The sequence below is a fragment of the Moschus berezovskii genome, chromosome 9, assembly GCF_049115385.1.
Source record: "Moschus berezovskii isolate FMDL1 chromosome 9, NW_MosBer_1.0, whole genome shotgun sequence".
In the NCBI taxonomy this organism is placed as follows: Eukaryota; Metazoa; Chordata; class Mammalia; order Artiodactyla; family Moschidae; genus Moschus; species Moschus berezovskii.
This window is the reverse complement of record NC_142468.1, coordinates 32,044,839-32,064,369: the sequence shown is the minus strand read 5'-3', so window position 1 is coordinate 32,064,369 and position 19,531 is coordinate 32,044,839. Positions and strand designations below refer to the sequence as shown.

Below are 19,531 nucleotides of genomic sequence, written 5' to 3'. Positions count from 1 at the left end.
AACTGATGAATTCGTAAGTAAAATGTGCTATATCTATATAATGGAATACTTTTCAACCATAAAAAGTAATGAAGTACTGATACATGCTACATGGATGGGCCTTGAAAATATTTATGCAAAGTGAAAGAAGCCAGACACAAAGGACCACATATTATATGATTCTGTTTATATGAAATATCCCCAGAAGGCCAATCCATAGAGACAAAAAGATGAGTGGTTGCCTGGGGTTAGGAAGAGAGGGAAATGTTCTTCTAGGATTGATTAGGAAGGGGTAATGGTTTTCTTGGGGTAATTAAAATGTTCCAAAATCAGATAGTGACCATGGTTGTACAACCCTGTGAATATATTAAAAATCACTGAATTATAATGTTGAAAGTATGGATTTTATGGCATGTGAGTTATTGCTCAGTAAAACTGTTATAAAAGATGGATTATCATCTACTGTATGCCTCCCACACCTTTATTAACGCCTTTAAGGTTTGGTAGGATCTGGCGTGCTTACAGGTGCATTTCATTAGAACAAGATCTAGCTTGGCTAGATCTTGGTTACATGGTTGGGCGAAATGACTGGAAAATAAAGATTCCCTATATTTGACTATAAAATGATAAGAAAAATCTGCTGATTTCTCCAAAATTATATACAGTTGTATGAGAGAAGTTTTCTAGCCTATCCTAACTGTGTTTTCCTCTGTATATGTGTTCCGAATTCTCAGATGTTAGTGGATGCCCAAGGCTAAATAACTTTGGAAATTTCTGGAGTAATCTAGGTTTTGTTACTTTAAACTTTTCAAAAGGCTTAACCTGCAGATGTACATTGTGAATTATTCTCACTGATTGACTTTAAATAAATGCTGCTGCTGCTAAGTCGCTTCAGTCGTGTCCGACTCTGTGCGACCCCATAGACGGCAGCCCACAAGGCTCCGCCGTCCCTGGGATTCTCTAGGCAAGAACACTGGAGTGGGTTGCCATTTCCTTCTCCAATGCGTGAAAGTGAAGTCGCTCAGTCGTGTCCGACCCTTAGGGACCCCATGGACCGCAGCCTACCAGGCTCTTCCGTCCATGGGATTTTCCAGGCAAGAGTACTGGAGTGGGTTGCCATTGCCTTCTTCGAAACAAGTGCTATAAATATAAAAATATTAGTATATAGTAATCAAGTATTGCTTTTATTTGTTTTATATATTGGGATTCCATGTAGCATGTCATACAAAAGGAGGGCTTTGCTATGAAACCTTAGGAAAATAGATTATCATTTGGCAAGTAAATATCCTGGAGTTTAAGGATGCTTTTTGACTTTGATTGGTGTGGGGCATGCTTGAGTCAGTGGTCAACACTTAAACATGCCTGGAGACTGGATGCTATCCTAACACAGGATCAGCAGATGACTTTAACCTGATATCTGAGTGTCTTCTTGTTCCTGGTTTCCTATGCTTATAAGGTCTGTTAATTGGTTATTTATATCAACTGAGATCTTTTCTAACTCAAATGGAGATTTTTTTTCGCACTTCTGGTTAGACCTGACCATTGGGTCTGTGCCAAGGAAGAGGCCTCCAATTAAGAAGACTTCATCAATGTAAGCCTTCTGATACTTTAGGAACTACATCTTCTTACTTTCTCCTGACCACCACCCGCCTAAACTTTTCTCTTCAGGGCTATTAAAGAATTCCTCTTCTCATGACAGGTTTGTAACCAGATTCATTGACTTGGATGGCCTGTCATGTATTCTCAACTTTCTAAAGACCATGGACTACGAGACCTCAGAGTCTCGAATACATACCTCTCTCATTGGATGTATAAAGGCGCTAATGAACAACTCTCAAGGTCGGGCTCATGTCCTGGCTCATTCTGAGAGTATTAATGTTATTGCTCAGAGTCTGAGCACAGAGAACATTAAGACGAAAGTGGCCGTGCTGGAAATCTTGGGCGCTGTGTGCCTGGTTCCCGGGGGCCACAAGAAGGTTCTGCAGGCCATGCTGCACTACCAGAAGTATGCCAGCGAGAGGACCCGCTTTCAGGTGGGTGCTTCCACGCCACATCTTCATTCCTGCCTCGTGACAGGTGCCTTTCTTGGCCCATGGGTGGTGGTGGTGGGGAGGGTGCCGAACTTGAAATTTCCCCCTGTGGTGAGCATTCATATGTGGCTTCAAGTATTTCCTTCCTCTTAGGTAAAGAGTAGAATATTCTTTCTGTAGTTGGTCATATGGGGTTGTGGATTTCCAGTAGTCCTCCTCTCTTACCTGCAGTTTTGCTTTCCACAGTGCTAATGATCCGTGATCGGCTACTGTTTGAAAGTATTAAATGGAAAATTCTAGAAGTAAACAATTCATAAGTTTTAAATTGTGCAGCTGTTGTGAGTAATATGATGAAATCTCATGCCATCCTGCTCCATCCCTCCCAGGATATGAATCATCCCTTTGTCTAGAATACCCACAATTTATACACCACCCAGCTGTTAATGGAGGGAAAACAAAGTCTATATAGGAGTATATACAGGGTTCAGTACTACCCACGGCTTCAGACATCCACTGGGTATATTAGAACACATCCCTTGTGGAGAAGGGAAGAATTTAAAAATGTAGCCCTCCCTCCTTTCTACACATTATATAATACACTTTTCAATCTACTAAATGGGTGTTCTCTGAAAATTTTACAGATTGCCAGTCTTGATTTAGGATCAATATAAACAGTGAGATTATGTCACCACGCTTTTTTATACTCAGTAAAAGCAAGGTAAATTAACGAAGCACAACCTTTTGTGTTAATACTTTGTATACATGTATGTATAAACATATATGATGTAAGAATTTTGAAAGAGTTTTTAGGGCTAATCTTAAGAAAAAAAGGTAGCTTTCTATGAATCGATGTAATTTTGACACAACACAGGGTTTTAAAAATTAACTTCTGAGTATCAAAAAATTAATAAAATGAGAGTAAGGTAGTAACTATTCAGTCCTTTGTTTTAACATTTGTATCCTTGGTAGACATTAATTAATGACTTGGACAAGAGCACAGGGCGGTATCGAGATGAAGTGAGTCTTAAGACCGCCATCATGTCCTTCATCAATGCAGTGCTAAGCCAAGGCGCAGGAGTGGTAAGAGCCTTCTGTTTCACAATCTAAAACATATTATTAAAGAATAATTTTTTTAAAAAAATGCAAGTATGTTCTCTAAAGAGCTTAAAAATGTATTCCATCACCCTTCTACTTTCAGGAAAGTTTGGACTTTAGACTTCATCTTCGCTATGAATTTCTGATGTTGGGAATTCAACCTGTAATAGATAAATTAAGGGAACATGAAAATTCAACATTAGATAGGTAAGTCACACTGTTACAACAGGAGATAGTTCATGTATTTTCCATGTGTGTAGTGCCAGTGTGAACTACTTGTGACCCAAGGAACTTGTACCAGAATGTTAGAGCAGGTAATGATGTTTTTATTAGTAAGACTTTCTCCATGAAAGAAGCAGCAGATTGTGTAGAGAACTTAGTGTAGGTTTTGAGATTAAATGGGAATCCAAATCCTAGTGCTGCTGCCTACTTGCTGTGTGTTCTGATCAAGTTACTCGATTTTTGTGAACCTTACTGTTTCTATACCTGAAGAAATGGTGATGATGATGATCACACTGTCTTTAAGGGCTCTTATGAAATGTTACTGTAAAACATGTGGAATCACATGGTGTCTTTGATAGATAGTCTGTGAATGTTAATATCCACTTCCCTGTTCATTTGCTTGTCTGCAAATTTTACGATTTCTAACATACCCTGCACGTTTTCAGGTCTTTCCTTCTACCACTCTTCTCCCTCATTCATGCACTCCACCATGCTACGATCATGTAGACTTGCCTCAGGGCATTTGCACCTGCTGTTTCCTCAGCATTAAAAGATCGTCCCACAGATGTCCAAATTGCTTGTTCCTGCGCAGCGAGATCTTTTCCGGTCGCTGTGCTCACATTCTTTACCTTACCGCACCTCCATCATTCTCTGCTCCCTTTACCTGCATGTATTTGTCTCCACAGAACTAATCATCCCCAGTATCAATAGTTAGGGGCTTAGTAAATATTTATAGGAATAAGTGAAAGGCATGACCATTGCTTTGTAATCTTTAATTCAGTGGTCAAGCAAGTTACTTATATGGACTTATTTTTCCATGAAGAGATTCTGTGAGTAGAATCGGGATTTGGTTGCTTTGGGGTTGTAAACTTTTATGAATTGTCTTCTACATGCCAGGCCTCCTAGGCTTTTAGATTTGTCTCTTTTAATTGTATCATTTGAGATACATGATGTCTTTTTTCCTTAGCACATAGTTAAGGGAAGGCATTTTAATTCTGTTGTGATACTTCTTTTAGAGATATCCCTGAAATTTTAGGAAAGGTCTTACTATTTATGTCCTGATTCCTATGTGCCTGTGTTTATAGGATGTTATACTTTTAGTAAATTGTCTTTTGTCTTTCAGGCATTTAGATTTTTTTGAAATGCTCCGAAATGAAGATGAGCTAGAATTTGCCAAAAGATTTGAACTGGTACGTATACTTAAAATTATTCTGTTTTGACTCAGAAGCTCACTGATTTCCCTGCTGTAATGTGTGTCATAGAGTTGTGTAATGTAAGAGCAAAATCACATTTTCTGTTTTGCTACCTAAGTGGCTGGATTGGGTTCTATTTGCCTTAGATTTGCTTACCTTACCTTGCAGGAATTGAAGAACTTAAATGCTTGATTTAGATGTCTTTTTTATATGAAACAGGTTCACATAGACACAAAAAGTGCTACTCAGATGTTTGAGCTGACCAGGAAGAGGCTCACCCACAGTGAAGCTTACCCTCACTTCATGTCCATCTTGCATCACTGCCTCCAAATGCCTTGTGAGTGTGTTTGTGATTTACATGTGTTTGTGAATGTTGGGACATCGTTCAGAGGTTCCTGTCATCTGAACAGTGTGGCTTAGGTTGAGTGCACACCAGGGATTCCAAACCCTGGTTTTTGTGACAGCCCAGTATGTCTGCGGGCTTCCCTGGTGGCTCAGTGGTAAAGAACTGGCCTACCGATGCAGGAGACACGGGTTCGATCCCTGGATCAGAAGATCCCTGGAGAAGGAAATGGCAACCCATTCCAGTATTCTTGCCTGGGAAATCTCATGGACAGAGGAGCCTGGTGGGCTACAGTCCATGGGGTCTCAGAGTCGTACATAACAAAGTTGTTGCACAGTTTAAGGGGTGTTATAAAGCTCTCAGAATAAAATGAATTATACCTCCCTTTGATTTTAAAAATAAATATATGCCTTACAACACATGTAGAAGGGGATAAAAAGTACCTTCCAGATATTTGGGAAGGGTAGTAAACATCTGTCTGGTTCTGTGACTCTGGTGGGTGACCCCTGTTGAAAAATATTCATTAAAGTTTTGAAACCACTTGAAGTATTTCCACTGTTCTTTTCTTTTTTAGACAAGAGAAGTGGCAACACAGTTCAGTACTGGCTACTCCTAGATAGAATTATACAGCAAATAGTTATTCAGAATGACAAAGGTCAAGACCCTGACTCCACACCTTTGGAAAACTTTAATATCAAGAATGTCGTCAGGATGTAAGTTGCTTCTTTTTGCTGCCCTTGAGATAACAGCAACAATGTAAGACATTTGTTTTATCTTACTTCAAAATAGCAGTTGGGAGAACTAAAGTGTTCTGGAGGTCACATATGAGTTCCTATATGTATACATGTAATATATGTGTGTAACTTCTGGATTTAAAATGGGTCTCAAGCATGCTGAGGACTTGCTTTGTGTTAAACAATTTTGTACCTAGAGAGCATGCATTTAGCAGTCGGTCTTTTGTGCTTTTTGTAATGAATGCTCCTTTAACTGTTATACAGGTTGGTTAATGAAAATGAAGTTAAGCAGTGGAAAGAACAAGCAGAAAAAATGAGAAAAGGTAAATGATGAGGTCCTGATAAGAAAAAGGGTTGTGTTACTGGTTATTGAACAGCTCTCCTTACTGAACATTTTAGAAATTTGCATTGATGCTTCTTATTGACATTGGTGAATAAACAGCCTTTTCCCACCATAATGTCTTCAGGGCAGTGCCTAGTTTTTCTTAAATCAAACTATCTTAGTTGTCATGTTGATTCCTCAATATTTTATCCTTTTATTATAATCATCTGCATTTTTTTAAGCATGTGCTGTTCAGTATTCATTAATTCAGATTTTCTTAGCTACCGTTCATGCCAACCTTCCTTATAATTGCTTTTTAAAGCACACTGGATTTTAAGAAATATAATAAGGGACACCCAGGGATTACCCAGAATTTTAAAAGAAAAGTTCCAGCCACTTGGTTTCAGCAGTCCAATTCTCCATTTGACCTTAATTTGGCACCAGTTATAAAAAGAGAAATCGTGCAGAAAATCACTGACCATTGTAGACGTACATGTTATGAAATGTTAACAGGCCAGCTATTGATGAGTGTCTCAATTTGTCTTTGATATCAACACTTAGCATCAAGTAACTTGGGGGTCATGCCCATCACCATGACAACAACTCACAGAATGGATGGAACTTTTCTCCTCCTTCAAAATTAGCAAGTTAAAGTTGGACTCATTGAGAAAACAGTCATACTCCTGGCCACTACTCTTTCATTATGCTGGCACACATTATGCTGACTTCCTTTTCCCTATCCAAGTGATGCATTCACACCAGTGACATACAATAGCACTTGCCCCGGTATTCAGTGTGTTGAAAAGCTAGTCCACAAGGTGCTGAAGTATTTCCTTTCCTCATATCACATTTTGTCCATTGAGCAGAAAAGCAGTCTCACCACTGGTACTGGAAAATACAGAATAGGAAGTTCTATTATATTATGGGTTCCTCATATGAATTCAGATTGGTCTTAAATAAGTGAGGTTGCACATACATTTTTATAAATTAATTCCAGAAACTGCTACAGAAAGAATAGAGACACTGGTTTACCCTAACTTGTAGGGTAAAGAGAGAGTTACACCAGAGAAGATGGTCAATGAAAGAGTGATGTTTTGGGTATATACCCTGAAGCCTGGACACTCAGGTGTGTGAGTTGAAGAGAGTACTTAGGACATAAGCTTGGGAGTCATTCATCTAGCAGGAATGTCCTGAATGGCTGCAGGTCAGGTGCTATACTGGACTCTGGATCTGAGTCTCAGTCTGCCCCTGACTGGTATGTGAGTAGGCTAAGTCCTTTACTCCTTCAGTCTGTCTCTGCAAAGTCAAGCTTGAACCTAATAGGGTTGTTGTGAAGATTAAATGAAAAATACAAGGACTTTAGCATAGAGCCTGGCATTTATTACTTGCCTAATAAATGGTAGAGGGCTTCCCTGATGACTCTGCAGTAAAGCATACACTTACAATGCAGGAGACATGGGTTTGATCTCTGGGTCAGGAAGATCCCCTGGAGAAGGAAATGACAACTGACTCCAGTATTCTTGCCTGGAAAATTCCATGGACAGAGGTGCCTGGCTGGCTACTGTCCATGGCATCTGAAGACTTGGACATGACTTAGCAATTAAACCACCACCAATAAATGGTAGAATGTTTTGTAGGATTTAGGCAGTTGAAGTGGTACTAGAGGAAATGGCCGAGGTCAGTCAGAGGAAAGTTCCTAAGCCCTGTCCCTTATCTATAGAATAGACTCCTGGGATGGGATCTGGGGGTTCTGAAATGTTAAAGTCTCTCAAGAGGTTCTGAGGCTTGGTCAGATTTGTCAAAGGCTAATGACCAGTGATAGGAAATCAGGTCTTAAACAGTTGTCAAAGAGGAATGAAATTGAGATAGAAGAAGGAAAGGGAGATGCAGTGGGGTAGTTTTTAGATGTTGCTGAAGAAGTCGGGGAAGCATCAGTAGAGTGGTAGACGTAGGTTGATGGTTATCTTAACTCCAAGGCTGGTAAAATCCAAGGAGTTTAGTGACTTGAACCCTTCTCTGCAAACTCTGACTTTGGAGGACTCAGAAGAGAGAAAGTAAGAGACAGAAAGCAAGTATTTAAATGTGTTATCAAATTCAGAAACAGAGCCCAACTCTGTATCGCTCTTTCCCAGTGGGTTCTATCTCTAGTGGGTTTATTGATATAAAAAGATTAGGGGTTGGAACCAAGTATTTGAAATAAAAATGTGCAGCCTAAACCTCATTAGTCCTCTTTTCCAAAGAGCATCACTCTTGTCAGTGCTAGAGTCAGCAGGTATGTTGGCAGCATAAGCAAACATTATGCGAAATGGGATGCATTGTTCCATTATAGCAGGATTGGGGGAGTCAGTGGAACCACAGCTAAGAGCTAAAATTTTTCTTCTCTTACGGTTCTCATGCTCAGCAGGTAATCCTGCCCTGATGGTGTCTAATGCTGAGATGATAAAATTTGCCCTCCCAAATTTTTATAATTGTTACGCCGGAGCATACAGCACTTCAAGTCCAAGGGGCCCTCGAGGGGAGTGGGAGCAATGGCTTCACGTTGGGACAAACCCTGGGTCTGGCAGCTGCACTTCCTCCCAGAGCAGGATCCTCCCTTTCTGCCCCTCCACTAGTTGGACCTGAGCCAGCAAACCCAGCTAATGAACACTGGCCTTCTCTTATTCCCATATTTAAGTTGCGAAAAGAAGTCCTGTTAATAGTCACTTTTCATAGTGTGACTAAAGGGCCATTTCTAGGACAGGATTCTGAATTAAATACCAAGCAGGCAATGTTCACCTCCACAGATAGTTGCCCATGCTTATGTCCCCTCTTTGACACTGTGACTGGAGGGCCTCTTCCACCTTTTACAGATGTAGTTGATAAAGTTGTTCATCCAAAGCCCCCTCCAAGCACGAGCACCATTGAGCCCATGAGTTGCTCCCTTCGATGGAGAAGAGGAATGATATTTGCCTAATAAAGAGCCTCCTGGTCAACCTCGATCAATTTTCTGTTTGGAATAAAGTGCTTCAGCTTTGAAGAGTACACCATTTTCATGTCCAGTTGTTTTCCTGTGTAGAGCACAATGAGTTACAACAGAAATTGGAAAAGAAAGAGCGAGAATGTGATGCCAAGACCCAGGAGAAGGAAGAGATGATGCAGACCTTAAATAAAATGAAAGAGAAACTGGAAAAAGAGACCACCGAGCACAAGCAAGTGAAGCAGCAGGTGGCAGACCTCACGGCCCAGCTGCATGAGCTCAGCAGGGTAAGTTCACCGGCCCAGGGCCAGGCCTCCATGACTGGGCAACTGCAGATGCCCCACTCAGCCCGGAGCCCCGTCCTTAAGTAGCCATCTCTGTGGGCAGGAAGAGAGCCTGAGCCTTCACCTGACCCATCACAGTGGCTGAACAGCCTCCTACCTCTGCTGACCCTGCACATTAGCAGAGATGGTTGGGGGTGTTCGATCTCCAATGCAGATCCTCTCATAAGAGTGAGGAAATCACATTAGCTTCTTAAAATGGAAACTTGTTATCATGAAAACCAAACTGGAGGATGGTACCAGTAGTGAGAGACGTAGAGCACCATGTACAAGTCCATTCGACTCAACTGCCCCTTAAAGCCCACAATCTCGGATGTGTGAATTTCTCTATAACATACATGTTAGGCAGAGTTTCAGACTCTCAAAATGGTCTGATGAATTTACTTCTCCCGTTAATCTTGCCTTTTCCTATTTTTATTTTTCAGAGAGCTGTCTGCGCTTCACTCCCAGGTGTACCCTCACCTGGAGCCCCCGGGGGACCCTTTCCTTCCTCTGTGCCAGGGTCTCTCCTCCCTCCCCCACCACCCCCACCTCTGCCAGGTGGGATGGTTCCTCCTCCGCCTCCTCCCCTCCCCCCAGGAGGCCCCCCGCCTCCCCCAGGGCCTCCTCCCTTGGGGGGAATCATGCCACCTCCTGGTGCCCCCCTGGGTCTGGCACTCAAGAAGAAGAACATTCCTCAGCCCACAAATGCCCTGAAATCCTTCAACTGGTCTAAGCTGCCTGAGGTAAGCCATTTGTTCACATTTGCCATCTCATGGACAGCATTAGCAGCCTACCGTGTTGTCCCTGACAGGGAGACAGCCCTGGCTCTCCAGTGGTTTCATTTTCTCACATAGAGTTGGGGTTCTCACTAGCTCAGATATTTAAGTGATAAAGCTTCTGAAATAAATGACATGTTATTTAAAGCCAGCTCATTCTGAGCATCTGGTAAGCAAAAAATTTGGGAGAGCAGCACTTTTTAAAAAAATAACTGCATCTGTTCTTTTTGTGTCTAACTATAAACCCCAGCACTTATTAACTTGATGTTTACAGAACAAACTGGAAGGAACAGTATGGACCGAAATTGATGATACAAAAGTCTTCAAAGTTCTGGATCTTGAAGACCTGGAAAGAACTTTCTCTGCTTATCAAAGACAACAGGTAAGAAAGAGCTTGTGCCCTCCAGATGCTAAAACAGTTAAGAAGCTCATGTTCTTGTGCATGATCTCTGGGCCATCTGCCTTAACCATACTGTGATGGGCATCGTAAGTCTAGGCCGTTTGGTCTACCCTGAAATATTCCTGCAAATAGCGTAACACTTGGGTCTGCATGTGTGACTAGGTGCGTGTGCGTGTGTGTACATGCCCATGTGCATGTGTGTGCATGCACGTGTGTGTGTGTGCTTGCCCGTGTGCATGTGTGTACATGTTGAAGGCATTCAAGCTCCTTGTTGGAGAGAATCATACTCTGGTGTCTGTCTACAACCTTGTCTCCATTGGTGGAAGGAGTCTTCATGGTCTTGTCACTTGTGCTCAGTCAAAGGGGTCACCAGGTGAAGATATTAGTAGAAGAATTACCTAACTTGTAGTGTTACCTCCCAGTGTTCATTTCTGAAGCTGTTTTAGTTATACATATGTATCTCAAGGGGTTATTATCAGAAGTGGACTGCCTTTTTTATTTTTAGGACATTTTTGTGTTTTTTTGGTTTTTTTTAAACAATGTTGTGTTTTATTTCTACTATACAGCAGAGTGACTCATTTATTCTTTTTCATATTCTTTTCCATTATGGTTTGCAACAGGGTATTGAATATGCTCCCTGTGCTGTACAGTAGGACATTGTGATAGGGCTGTTGAGTAGAAGGAGTCTTCAAAAGTCTGGGAGATGGGAAGTGACTGTAAGTCGGCAGCTTGATGGAACCTAGGGGGATGTTTTTACTCTGTCAGGAACATGATCAATTCAGAAGTGGGGCCATGAAGGTTGAGCAACTGTGGAGATGGCAGTGGGACAAACAGAACCCGAGGCGCTTCTGAAAAGTGAGCAATGTGGTAGTTGTGAGAACGTGCGATTTGATGTGGCTGAGTAGACAGTGTCACTTCATGAGCCCTGGTCACATCTGTGTGGCACCTCTCACTCCTCGAGGGGGCATCTTAGTAGAGTTCACAACCAAGTGGCTTGGTGCCAAGAGTCTCAGAAAAACAAGGAAAAGGTGGAGTGTGGCCTTAGTCAATGGGAGATCTGGGAAGGGGAAACGTGAGTCCCAGGGCATAAGGAAAAATCTCTAAGAGTGACTTGGGGAGAGAAAGGCTGAGGAGGAGCATAGACTGTGTCTTGAACAGGAAGAGGCAGAGGCCAGGCGTCTGTGCAGGGGCTTTCCTCAGGCTTTACTGGGAGGCCCTTACGCCTGCGTGAACCACGCCCAGGGTGGAGCATCCTCAGACAAGCAGCAGACTTCCTAGTCTGCTGAGGCTTGGCCTGGTTCCCAAGAAAGAGTGTCTCAGAACAGAACTGCCACGCCCTGAGGGAGAGCAGGGACTGGGACTGGAGAGAAACGACATCTGAGGGTTTTCTTTCTCAAAATGGCCTTTGATGAAACTAAAATTGAGAAGGAAAAGTAGTATGTCTTTTAGCTAGAACATTTTCCCTTAAGTGAGGGAACACCTTGTGGGATCCTTTCTGCTATTTTAATAAAGTATAAAAATGCAGGTGGTTGCCTGCCATGACAGCATGACTTCAAAATAGGAGCTCTCAGCCTGGCCCCCACAAAAGCATGAAGGCAAATTTGTGCAATGTCATACATGCCAAATAAAGGAAAATGAAGAAAAAGAAGATAGGACATTGTCCAGTTGAAAGCAAGATACCTTATCTTTCAAGGGACAAACGAAGGATGTGTTGAGAGCTCTTGCATGGCAGGTGCTTGCACCAGACTCACTGCAGAATGGTCACAACAGGCCTCTTCCACTCTCTCACACACACCCTCTCTCTGCTATCCCAGGAAGGTTTATTCTGGGCTTTTTAGGACCCTTTAGCCGGGTTCCAGTAGATTCAAATAATCTTCTGACCTCATCGCACATTCCATTGATTCCCTACTTCAGTTTCAGTCATTAATACTGGTCCATTCTGGTTGCTTAAGATGAAGGTTTCGGAGAAGGCAATGGCACCTACTCCAGTACTCTTGCCTGGAAAATCCCATGGATGGAGGAGCCTGGTGGGCTACGTCCATGGGGTCACACAGAGTCGGACACGACTAAAGTGACTTAGCAGCAGCAGCAAGATGAAGGTTTGGGAACTTAGAGAAGTAAATAAAAGGAAGAGAAAACAGCATCTATTTCAAATGATGCTATTCAAGTCTGAGCTTGTGGATCGCATTTACTGTGAAGGCAGGTGGTTGAAAGACCCAAGTTTACAAGACTCATAATTAACTGCCTTTCAGCAGAAGGTGCAGAAGGATGCTGCCAAAATGCTCTGGGACAAATATGTGGACAGCTCTCAAGAGCTCCAAGAGACAGGGTTGCAGAAAGCCTAGCAATTGGGTAATTGTCTCCTAGCAACCAATTGCTGTTTAAGTAATCAGTAGTCCTGCCAGTCAGGCTAGACCAGAACATTTCAGTTGCAGTTAACACTAAGTCGTAGACTGGTAAGTAGAATCATTTGTGACATTTCCAAGAGTGCTTCCTGGAGAAAATTTTCAGTACACTTGCTCAGCTGATTCAAGTTATGTTTCTCCTCTTGGTATAAGAATGTGAGAAGAGAATTTTTAAACCATAAATGTGTTTCCCAAATGAAGATAATTTCAACCATTCCATTGAATTTATTGAATGTTGAAAGACAGAAAATTGAAAGATGAAAGCAGTCTAGTTAGGAGCACAGGGTAAAGGAAACAGGGTTTCTGTCATTATGTCCCCTAGTCTTGTAACTAATGGCAGTGTCAAAAACCTATGCATTTTCATTTTAATCTTGGCAATGCTGTGTATAATTGTTATCACACTGGAACTGCTCTCTTTTCTACTCCCAAATGAATACTGGGAACCTTTTTTTTTTTTTTTCTGTGATATCTTCTCTTTCTTCCCTCCAGAGTTATATAACCCTGACCAAACTCTCAGGATTTCAGCCAGTTGTGTGACCAAGTAAATTTCTCAGAGGCAAAGAATACATGAATACCATTGTCTGTGTGCCTGTAACAGGAACGCTACTCAGAGTAAGATTTTGAAAAAAAATTTTAAGCTTCAGGTTATTATAATTTAGGTTAACCCTGACTAATGACATTTAAGAGAGATTTTATATAAATAAATGTACACACACACACACAAGATATGCCCTGTTGATATGAGAAATAATTGAGTCATTAAAAACTGAACAGATATTTATACTGTCGGAGTTGGTGATGGACAGGGAGGCCTGGCGTGCTGTGATTCATGGGGTCGCAAAGAATCGGACACGACTGAGCGACTGAACTGAACTAACTCCAGTTTTAAGAACAAGACCATTTCTATTCAGGTTTTTTTTTTTCCAGTGTGGATATCAAAAGTGTGCAGAACTGAATATGTAAGCTTATGTGCCACACGAAATGGAATTTAATAGCATGCAGTTATTCCCCTGCTCACATTCCAGAAGTTCATTTAAAAGTCAATGTCCTAAATCTCAGAACCTCTTTTCCTCACTGAAACTATATTATACATGATTTCTAAGCCAGCCACAGAAGACTTATTTTAACACATAATGTAGCACATTGCATATTAGCACTATTTCAGATACATTTGAACTATTTATCTTCGTTTTGTGGGAAATTTTCATCTTGAGATGTTATAAATTCATTCTCCCTATCTATGCAGTTGGTAGAGTGAAAATGAACTGAAGTTACTACATCTCAAGGAACATGTATTTTTGTCACAGCAAATGAGTAACTGGCTATCTCCATTCCTCTTCTTCACTCTGCCTGGGGACACCCCTTCTTTATAGTTCTATTATCAGCACATAGTATTTCAAAGCCTCTCTGCTCTGACAGAGAACAAAGATAACCACTCTCCTAGGCTTAGAATCCGAGGAAGGCAATGGCAAGCCACTCCAGCACTCTTGCCTAGAAAATCCCATGGGTGGAGGAGCCTGGTAGGCTGCAGTCCGTGGGGTTGCTAAGGATCAGACACGACTGAGCGACTTTACTTTCACTTTTCACTTTCACACATTGGAGAAGGAAATGGCAACCCACTCCAGTGTTCTTGCCTGGAGAATCCCAGGGAAGGGGGAGCCTGGTGGGCTTCCGTCTATGGGGTCACACAGAGTCGGACACGACTGAAGTGACTTAGCAGCAGCAGCAGCAGGCTTAGAATCTGATTCTCCTGCTAACATGTAATATACAAGTTGTTGGGGTCATTCTTGGGATCCCATTTGGAATATTCTGTGGTATCTTCTAATTTATCTTATGGATGGGCAAAGAAATTTCCTTTTATATTCTTTTTACATTTTTTTGTTATTCTGTATATCTGGTTTCTAACATTGAACAATTATATGATTTAGGACATTGGTTCAATAAACTTGATCTTTAGCTATGGCACATGACGGCAGAAGGTTAAAAACTGTAAATAGTGGTTTTTCTTAGTTCCACAGTAGAAGGTAGAGGTTCTATAGCTGGACAACATGGCAAGAGTTAATCAAATGCAGCGTTTTATTTAAATATTAGTGCATGCATTTCTCTGGAGAGGGATCTCTAGCTTTTATCAGAATTACAAAGGTATCTCAACCTCAAAAAGATTAAGAACCATTCATGTAAAAGTTGTCTTTGTCTATAAAATGGTGAGTCATTATTACATGGTGAAACCCTATCTATAGGAATTTAGCAGCACTGGTTCCTGAAAATATAAGCTCCAATTTCCTATTTATTTTCCAAATCCTAATCCCTATACCAAAAATCATCTGGAAAAATCAGGCATCCTGTTAGGTGGAGCCAAATGTAGACAGTCCTGTCATGTTTGGCCCAAACCTATTAGTGAATCATTTAGTTTCAAAGAGGATATTAACTTATTTGAAATAAGCCTGGAAGCATAATTATTTTTAACATTTTCCATCTAAGAAACTTTGTGATTTTATTTACAATGTGATGATTAAAGGACTCTTAAAAAGGGGGAATCTCAAGACCTCCAATTAGCCAAACTCTCACATGGCATTCCTCATCCTCACCCTGCAAAAGATAAGATAAATTACTTTGCTATTAACTGTTACACTTAGCGCTGCTGCTGGTTATATACAGGAGATCTTGACCAACTGCTTCAGCTCAACTGAGAAGCAGAGCAATAGGCAAAGAAATGGACTTGATCATTTTCTTGAAAGGTAAAATAATTGTAATGTATGAGAGCTTCCAAGTGTTGAGCTCATAAATATGCGACAGGTATTGTACAAAATACCGTATCTTCAGTATCACATTTTATCCTCACAATAGTAATCCAGTTGTTTACTTCATTGTACAGATAGTGAAACAGCTCCAAGTCACATCCCTCACAAATGCTAGAGGCCTGGTTCTGTAGCCCACTACAGTAGAGGTCAGAGGTCTTAATTTCTTGACATTGGGAACTTGGGGAGAATGCGTTACAGAGGCCTTCATACAAGTTTCTTCTTTGAAAGCCAGACAGGGAGAGTGGTGTCTAAATCCAGCTTGCAACTTGTCTCTTTCAGAATGAAAAGCAGAGTAAGATGACCTCATGGAGTTCACTACACTAGAGTTTTTTCTGCTCTTGAAAAGAGAAACTGCTTTTATAGGGAAAGAGTCCTGAAGAGTTTCAGGGTAAAAAAACTTGACAGTTACAACAGGGACAAAATAAAACTGTGACATCAGAGGAAAGAAAGGTTTCGTGTGGTTATCGATTTATTTTTTTAAATGCCATTCCAGAAAAGTAATCCCTCCTTGTATGGGTGGAGGCAGGGGAGGATACGTGTTGTTTCCCATTCGAAGAATGATGTGAAACAGCTCATCTGTGTGAAACTGGCCTTGGCAGTGCTGCCGGGACCAGTGAGGCCTTCAGGAATCTGCTGAGTAAATGCTGGTTGTGCAAGTAGTTGGCCTGAAAGCTGGGGTGTATTTTGCACACCGAAGCTTTATTCATGCCATCATGGCAAAAATATGCAAAGAAAGCTTTGACTTTCTCATAACATGTGAACTACCTCTTCCTCTTTCCCTTCTTCACTCCAAATCTTTTCTGTGAACTATTTTAAACAAAGACTGTTGCCCTTGTCTCATGAACAACAGTCCTGAGGCAGTGGGGACAGGACCACCAATGACTCTAGCCCATGAATCACTTATTGTCTCTTAATTGGAAATTCTTTTTCCTCATACCTCCCAGAGCACGCACATGCATTGTTTGGACTTTCAAGCAGTACTGAGGGTTGGTTTTACTGACCTATGTTGTTGAACTTGCCTTTTTTCTTTTCTTCATTCTTCCTCATGACACAAGAAGACAGAAGATTATTCTATCCACTCCAAAAAAAATTTTTTTTTTTCTGGTAGTAGTTTCCTCAAGTTGATGGAATTGATCCATATTTTCTGCTTCAACTGTCATGTTAAATACATGGAGCCCAATGGTCCTTTCAAAGAGGATTTTTTTTCCTTCCCCAACTTGAACTCTTTTGGGGATGTTTTAAGTCCTTTCGTATCTGAATTTGATTTGCCACTATTGAAAATTGTGTATAGCACCTGCTATCTTCTCTCTTAAACCTGAATGCTTATTAGTACCCTGCTTATCAGTGCATCTTCAGCCAGACTCTCATCTTCATCAACTCTCGTTGCTGCTCCTGAGGCATAAATTACCTCTTACCCAGTGTCACTCATTTCCTTGACTCTCCTGTGTGTTGCTATGATTTCTGAACTGCATGTATCTTATTTGCCTTTTCCATGCCTCTGCCATGGCTGTAGGATTTCTTTGTGAACAGTAACTCCAAGCAGGTAAGTGAGCTAAAACCCCCACCTTGCCTAATGTAACTCCTTGGCTCACTATAGCTCAAAATGTCTGGTTTTCCTGTTTTTTTTTTCTGATAGGGTAATGCAATATCTAGTTAATTCCACATTGGGTTTCAACTCTTCCCTGAATATTTAGAGGTATGCCTGAAATCTCTGCACAATATGAAATAAAGTTTGGTCATGTGTTGGCTCTTAATATAGACTCCATATTGCCTTTGTTTCCTAAACCATTATCCAGTTCCAGAACTGTTTGGTTTCCTTACGTTTTTTAAATGCCATGATATATTTTTTAAATTGATCTTGACCTTTCATAAAATCAGGCTCGCTGTATATCAAATCAGTCTGTTTTTTACCTTGACGCTCTGTTTACTCAAAAGGTATTGTATGTATAATTGCCTTATGCCTTTTCCACCATGAATTATGGCCCTCCTTGCTTACAACTGTCTATACAGCAGCAGAGTGTGCAAGTAGTGTTTTATTGTTAATTGAAGTAAATTGAACTAATGCCTTGAACTGCGCACTCCCTGTTGTCCATCAGGCTCCAGGGTAATGAAAGGTGCCATCTGGGCCTGGGAGCTTCTTATTGCACATGAAGATGTTTGGGAGGTTTTATTGTTCAGCTTTCTGAGTATTCAGGATGCAAATGGTTCTGGGGTGAATGCGCCCTGCAATTGGCTGCACCGGCAGCGGCACGCCTCAGCTGAGCTTGATTCATAGTGACAGTCCTTCTGTCTGCTCTCCATTGGGATTTGGGGGACAAAAGAAGGGTAGTGTTCATTGATAATTTATGCATCTTCAACTTAGAAGCACTTTGTTCTTCCAGATAACGCTTTTTCAAATGTGGGTGGTCAGCTTTTCTTGTTATTTTCCTTTGTCAACTAGATTTTAGCTTTTGTTTCAGTCCCACCACCCCCCCTCCATTCCCCTCACCATCTCAGCTGTGCGTGTGTGCGTGTGTACGTGTAAACAGCAAATATAAAGGAAAACTGTGTGTCTGAAGTTGGAATGTCCCTGTTTGACTTTGACGGATTTCTTTCCTGCTCTTTATAGAAAGAAGCAGATGCCATTGATGACACACTGGGCTCCAAACTTAAAGTCAGAGAGCTTTCGGTGATTGATGGTCGGAGAGCTCAGAATTGCAACATCCTTCTCTCGAGGTATTGTTCGTGTTGTCTCAACATTTCTGGTAGGACCAGCTTTTCTATCATGTGGCCCCAAACCACGTGGTTGGACTCGTTCTTTTACCTGGACTGAGGGTCAGCTCTCCAGATTTCTTCTGTCCAAGGTGAAGAGGACTCTTACTGTTTACTTTCCCTCATGGAATATGTCAGAGCTGGTGCCTACTTTCTTAGGGTTTAATTTCCACAGACTCCTAAATTTTAAAAAGCAGACCATCTCAAATCAATGTTTTGCTTGGTTTTCCCAGAGAGCCTGTAAAAGGGACTTTACTGTTATTTATACTTCTTGGCTTTAGAGCTATTAATACTTTGGCTATTGAAGTAACACTGTCACAGTCTCAGCACCCACATGAAGCCTCTTTGTTTCATTTTGCTTCTTAAGTCACCCTTTTATACTTCAGGCTATATTATTTCATGTTCTTTGTGAACATTTTTATGACTAGAAGTATGTCGACAAACCTCAGTAAAATGCTGATTTATCCATTTCAGCCCTGTTCAAAAGTATTTTTCATAATTGATGAACCATCATGGTCCTAGAGCTTGAAAAAAAGAAAGGAAATTTGGGAGCCTGGAATCCGATTATAAATAGCTTCAGGGAATGTGTCAGCTGGTCTTGGGCATTTCAAGTAGCTTTTCTGAATCTTTTCTCTAAAAAGGACTTTTACATTAGGCAGAGATACCTAATATTGACGAGGCGAAGGAAAATGTAAAGAACCCTGAAGTTTGGGGCATTCTGTACAGTCTAAGTCACATTGGTTACACTCTGGAAAGAATGTTGAATCTGTATGGAGGCTGACGCAAGGTGACTTGTTTTTCAGGAATAGTGAAAATGGAAAGTAGTAGTTCTTATTTTTCACACAGTCTTAGAGTAAATTTAACACAAAGCACTGCAGCTTGGTTTGCAGCATAGAAGTTTGATTGATAGCCAGATGTATATTACTTCAGGGAGAAAATGTTTCTTTCAGAGAAACTGAAGCTTGGTAAGACCCCCCTGAGTTTTAATACAGCTAGTAACGTAATGTGAAACATTGTATTAGCACTTAGTTTTCTCCCTCTGGCTAGAAGCTGTGTAAAAGGCCAGGCCGTGTTTTTATCCCCACTTGTGTTCAGGAAGACACTATTGAAGATAGTTTTGAAGGTCTGCATACATTTTTTCTATAGACTGTACAATTTGTTTTGTTACAACTTCTTTTTACAAGTAACATTTTTACTTAAT

General features: G+C 41.1%; 1 protein-coding gene across 5 annotated transcripts in view; it reads left to right on the top strand.

Annotated features, from left to right (window-relative positions):
• DAAM1 (dishevelled associated activator of morphogenesis 1) overlaps window positions 1-19,531 on the top strand; it is a 180,701-nt gene that overhangs the window by 129,623 nt on the left and 31,547 nt on the right. For all 5 annotated transcript variants that reach the window (XM_055437065.2, XM_055437062.2, XM_055437064.2 and 2 more), the window contains exons 6-16: window positions 1,679-2,012; window positions 2,979-3,089; window positions 3,208-3,311; window positions 4,450-4,516; window positions 4,739-4,856; window positions 5,437-5,575; window positions 5,861-5,919; window positions 8,974-9,161; window positions 9,641-9,940; window positions 10,248-10,355; window positions 18,188-18,294. In XM_055437065.2, coding sequence (XP_055293040.1) covers window positions 1,679-2,012; window positions 2,979-3,089; window positions 3,208-3,311; window positions 4,450-4,516; window positions 4,739-4,856; window positions 5,437-5,575; window positions 5,861-5,919; window positions 8,974-9,161; window positions 9,641-9,940; window positions 10,248-10,355; window positions 18,188-18,294 — 1,635 coding nt within the window. The remainder of the gene's footprint in view (window positions 1-1,678; window positions 2,013-2,978; window positions 3,090-3,207; window positions 3,312-4,449; window positions 4,517-4,738; window positions 4,857-5,436; window positions 5,576-5,860; window positions 5,920-8,973; window positions 9,162-9,640; window positions 9,941-10,247; window positions 10,356-18,187; window positions 18,295-19,531) is intronic.